This window comes from Notolepis coatsorum, assembly GCF_963971535.1.
Source record: "Notolepis coatsorum genome assembly, chromosome: 5".
NCBI classification, from domain to species: Eukaryota; Metazoa; Chordata; class Actinopteri; order Aulopiformes; family Paralepididae; genus Notolepis; species Notolepis coatsorum.
The window spans coordinates 160,871,046-160,876,880 of record NC_140169.1 but is presented as its reverse complement, the minus strand read 5'-3'; the positions used below and the strand labels follow the sequence as shown (position 1 = coordinate 160,876,880).

Genomic DNA, 5,835 nt, shown 5'->3' with positions numbered 1-5,835 from the left:
GATTTCTCTATAACGTTAGGCAAATTTAAATGAGCTATAGGGGAGGTATATAGAGCCAGATTTCTGTCTTTTAAATTTAAATGGTCTTTAAAGACAAAAGTTATCTGTATGCGTGTGTGTGTGTATGTGTGTGTGTGTGTGTGTGTGTGTGTGTGTGTGTGTGTGTGTGCGTGCGTGCGTGCGTCGTGTGCGAGTGTGTGTGTGTGTGTGTGTGTGTGTGTGTGTGTGTGTGTGTGTGTGTGTGTGTGTGTGTGTGTGTGTGTGAGAAAGAAGAAAGGTCACGTTTAAATTACAATTCGAATTAAGTGTTGATTAAATAAGCTATAGTGTTTCCGTTCAGAGACACGACAACAAAGGCGAATTTCATTCAAATTACGAATGTAATAAAACATAAAAAAAAAAAAAAAAAAAAAAAAAAAAAAGGAGATGAGAAGTTTGTGTTGAGTCACTTGATTCTGCTCTCTCTCTCCCCTACTATACTACCGGGCTGTGTGTGTTGCTAAGGAGATCTCCAGAGATAACAGTGTCACATTGTCAAATAGGGGTTCTAGCTACAAATCCTTAATTACAAATAGAGGATCAGATGACTAGTATACGGCATCCAATACCATGCAGGGTCTCCAGGCGGCAGTGGGGGTCTTTGATCAAGAAAATCCAATTATTTGTGTATATACATTTCCCACATAGTGATTACTTCATTAATTGTCCCGCCTTTATCTCCTCCCCTCCCACCCCCTCCACCCACCCCCTAATAATCAGCTCTTTTATCCAGAGCAACAAACACACCATAGGAGCTTTGTGGATTCAAAGGATCTGCTCCCCTCCTCTCACAGAGCCGCGATGTGCTTTGATGATCGGACGGCGGCGGAACTTCAAAGTAATAAATCTTATTTCTCTGACTGGCTGGCGGGCGCGCCAAAGTGCTGATCACATTCTGAGAGAAGTGATCCCTCAGTGATCCCTCACTCCGCAGATAGTCCAAGGAGATCTCCAGGAGAGGAGCTATATACGGCTCTGGGAAGAAGAGCGAGAGACGTTTGCTTTATTATATATATATATATACGCGACGATTTAACTGCGAAATACATATTTATCTCAATTATAGTTTATTTTATTTTTTATTTGATTGGAGGACGTTTATCACCATGGCAGCAGTGGCTGTACTGCGGAATGAAACACTCCACGCTTTTCTACAGGTTTGTTTTTTAAAGTTTTGTTGGTTTACTTTGATGGATATTTTTGTGTTTTTTTGTTATGGTTGTTGTTGTTGTTGTTGTTTATGATGTCGTGCTCGCGTTTGGGATTTTCACTTTTTTACACGCGCACTTTGGTTACTACATAATCTAACGATAGTCCAAAATGCATAATATGAAAATAATAACCGCAAACAGCCAGTGGTGATTTAATAATAATAACCTCGTTGTTCATCATCACGACATCCGCGACAAGACAAACTTTCTTTACATCCTCTAATAATCGAATCGATGTCTATAAAAACAGCCTAATAATCGATTTGGCTGGATGGAGGATGGGGAGCAGGAGGATTCAAACTCAAATGTAGACAAACTTTCTATATACTTGTATTATACGTTCCTGTCGCGTTGCATAATCCGATTTAATCATTTCCCATGAGTTCCCAATAGTTGTGTTTTATTTGTCACATAGTATACATTACAGTGAAATGCTTGGTTCTGTATATGAGCCCCCTGGGATTGTGCTTTATTATTAAACAGTAAAAGAAGAGTCAAAAGAATAAAGATCAAACACAAATGATATACAAACTAAAGTACAACCGAAAGTACAAAGTATACAAGTTGGCGTGATTAACTGGGGGAAATACACTTAAGGATGATGATAATCATGGGATACATGTCTCTTTCTTGTTACTGTTACTACTATTACAGTACATGTTACTCACTGTGCCTTGTGTATATTATGTTTATCTATGTTGACCTTATTTTCGAGCACTCGCGTGCATTTTGTTTTAGTTAAGTGTGATCGTGTGATTTAGTGTGAAGGGCGGACTTAGCAAAGTGAGATTTTCATTGTACGGCAAACTGCCTGTTTAATAACTGTGCTGCACGTGACGACAATAAACAATCTTGAATCTTGAATCTTGAATCGTCTTGTTATCCACAGGATCGCACCCCCAACTCGTCTCCAGAGAACTGCAACAACAAGCAGCAGCACTCTCCCCTGGCACTGCTGGCGGCCACGTGCAACCGGATCACCGGGCACCACCACCACCACGGAGGACCGACGCCCGCAGACTTCCTCCACCAGGTGCCCTATGACCCCTGCACCCTGTCCCTGAGCTCCCCCTCGCGCCTCTTCCACCCGTGGAGCAACGAGCCGGGCGGGGGCACCCCTCAGACCACCATCACCACCACCAGCACCACCGCGTCGACCTTCGGACTATCCTCCTCCACTAAGCAGCCCCAGCTCATCCATCAGAGCTTCTCCTCCGCCCACCACCACCACGAGCTGCCCCTCACCCCGCCGGCGGAGCCCTGCTCCTCCTCGTACCCCTATGACTTCTCCTCCTCCTCCTCCCCGGTGAAGCTGCAGCTGCCTGCTGGCTGCTCCTCCTCGATGCAGAACCTCCACCCGCCCCCCACCGTATACGTCCCCGCCGTCACCTACGCGACCGCGGCCCCGACCCCCCTGCCCACCTCCATGTCGGGCTTCGTCACGCACCAGCAGCAGCAGCAGCAACAGAGACAGTTGTCCTCCCCGGCGGGGGGGAACAGCGTGGTGGCACTGGGGGGGGGGGACGACATCCCGTGGTGGAGCCTGCAGCAGGCTCCTAACCACCACCACCACCACCCGGGGTCGCTCAGTGGTCACCACCACCACCGCTTCCAGCTCCCGCGGGGCCTGGTCCTGGGTCACACGGACTTCGCCCAGTACCAGACACAGATCGCGGCGCTGCTGCACACCAACAAGTCGCCCCTGCTCGCCACCACCGCCAGGCGGTGCAGGAGGTGCCGGTGTCCCAACTGCCAGTCCTCGACGAACGGCAGCAACAACGACGAACCGGGCAAAAAGAAACAGCACATCTGTCATATACCGGGCTGCGGGAAGGTGTACGGCAAGACGTCGCACCTCAAGGCGCACCTGCGGTGGCACAGCGGGGAGCGGCCGTTCGTGTGCAACTGGCTGTTCTGCGGCAAGAGCTTCACGCGGTCGGACGAGCTCCAGCGGCACCTGCGGACGCACACCGGGGAGAAGCGGTTCTGCTGCCCGGACTGCTGCAAGAGGTTCATGCGCAGCGACCACTTGGCGAAACACGTGAAGACGCACCAGAACAAAAAGAGCAAATGCCACGACAACAACAAGACACTGGATCACGTGAAAAGGGAAGACACGAGAAGTATGATGTAAAATAAAAAATCCACTTTATTAGAAGGAGTCGGGAGATTTTTTCTTTTTTTAGTAATCCACTACTAGTGCAATACAGTCCTTGTTATAGTTCAAAAGTACAAAGTGAGCTATATACCCCTATTGTTAGGATTATTTCTTTATTTTTTTTTATACTTTTCGACGGTTGATCTCTCTTACATACTGGAAAATAGTCTCTCTAACATCGCTGGTCTGTGTAGCACATCTTTCTGTATATATATAAATATATATATATGAAGTCTCATGAGTTCATTTTGGGAGCATTATAGGAAACTCACTCAGCCCATAATAAGTTTGAATTCACTGTCATATCATCATATCGAGGAAGACGAGTTTTCAGCTTGTGTGTTTGGACCATTCGTCTTCGGTGGAAGATCTCACTCCTGTATAAATTATATTTAATAGCTTTTGTTGAATGAAAGTGTCAGTTTTTTTTGCTCCATATGGGGGTGTTTTTTTTTTTTAAAGCATGCTCTTGAAAAGATAATGCTATTGTTGAAATGACCCAAATACTGTGTGAGAATAAAGATTATAACATTTTCCTCACGTCAGAATAATTCATTTTAATCTGGCTCTCTAGTGTTGTGTTTCGTGAGTCAGGTTGTGTTTTAAGAAGACAGAATATACTGCCTGGGCTTCTGGTTTTAGGCTATGTTCACACTGCAAGCCTATGTGTGCTCAGTTTCTGATTTATTGCTCAGAGCAGATTTTTTAGTTTGGCTGGTTTTTGTTTAGTTTTGTTTGGCACATTCTTTTCTAAACGCGACTTTTACGTCGATCTAGAGTGGCGTAAAAGTCGCAATGCATTCTGACATGACTGTTCAGACTGAGGTCACATTGCAAAAACCAAAATCAGACCTCTATCTGATTTAGGACCACATTATGTGACTTTTAAGTGGCCCCAAATCAGAATTTAAAAGATCAGATTCCACGTGATTTGTGCTGTCCGCACGCTGTCATATGAAAGAATCAGATGTGAGTCACATTATGAGCAAAAAAAGATCGGATTCGGGGCAACTTTCGCCTGCAGTGTGAACATAGCCTCCTCGCTCAGTGTTGAACTCCTGGCCACTACATGCTGTCCACAGCGAGACCCCAACAATGGGACCAGGGTTTAGAACTTACGTATGCATAAGTATGAAATGTCTTTAGTATAATCTGAAACCCAGTGACTAGTGGTCTTCTATGTAATGCTCTTTTAAGCTAGCAGATATATAAAAATTATAATAATAATAATAACACCATCCTTGTAATGGTGTTTTTACCCTGCTAATACTAACCGACTGAATTGGAAAAAAAGGGGTTGACACAACATAATTTCTTCACCACCATCTTGCTTATACTACATTCCCTTCAACTGAGGAAGATGGATGGATGGCTTCTTAAAAAAGAAAAGAAAATCCACATTTTTATGGCGTCTTTGTGCCGCTGATTCTGTTGCTTTGATGCAGCGAATAACAGGAAGCCTTGCCAACACACGTCTCTCCTTCCTAATTAAGCAACAAGGAGAGACCTCTGTGGAGTAGACAGGGGGGGGATTACAATATAGACACACTGTTTGAAAGATGTACAAAACTCTAGAGTGAAATAACCTTGTAGGAATTTCTATTTCAGAAATTATTGTTTTGCCAATTCACTAAAAACCTATACGGAACAGGTCCCTGTGGGTTTTCCCCGGTTCGGATCACAGCGTACAGGTACAGTAATACTTTTGCCATTGGATACTGTATGTAAAACCCATATTCCATCACCGCTGTATGTTTGGCATACAACTATATAATCTGGTAGCATTAGCCCTGGTATAGAAGCTCTTATAGCAGGCTCATGTTATCGCCCCTTATGAAACACAATTAGAAGCTGCTAGATCATGACTGCGATCTAGTCTGGTTTCTGATATAGTGGTAATTATGTGTGCTGCTGATTATTACCCAGACAGTTATACTGTGTGTTATGATTGAGCGTGAATATCTTTATAATAATTGAATGCTTTCCTCAAGAATGTTGGCAAATGCTCAGACGCATTAAACATACTGTATATCAGACTCACAGAAATACCAGACATTACTCATTCGTTCTCACAGTATGAGAGGCATCATTCCATTGCATTATCATGTAGTATTATATTTCATATAATACCTCAAAAGTATTATGTTTCATATAATACCTCAAAAGTATTACGTTTCATATAATACCTCAAAAGTTTTATAGCACATTACTTTTGTATTCGGGAGCAAGCACTTGCTGCTCTCCACAAATAAGACCTTCAACAAAGACAAGAACGCAAGGGCATTTTCTCGATATTGCAGATAAAGTTGTCGGAAAGGGTTTTCGTTTCATATACATGTCATTTTTTTTATTCTGCACGGGTGTTTACCAGCGAACCGTTGAATCGACAGAAGGGAGAGAGGAGCGAGCTGAATAATTCTGTTTATA

General features: G+C 43.9%; 1 protein-coding gene across 1 annotated transcript; it reads left to right on the top strand.

Annotated features, from left to right (window-relative positions):
* The first annotated feature begins 1,002 nt into the window (after positions 1-1,002).
* On the top strand, positions 1,003-3,844 carry sp5a (Sp5 transcription factor a). The gene is made up of 2 exons (XM_084314786.1): positions 1,003-1,196; positions 2,140-3,844. Exons 1-2 carry the CDS (start codon positions 1,146-1,148, stop codon positions 3,382-3,384), a joined length of 1,296 nt encoding a protein of 431 aa, XP_084170912.1. The 5' UTR covers positions 1,003-1,145; the 3' UTR covers positions 3,385-3,844.
* Positions 3,845-5,835: the final 1,991 nt, after the last annotated feature.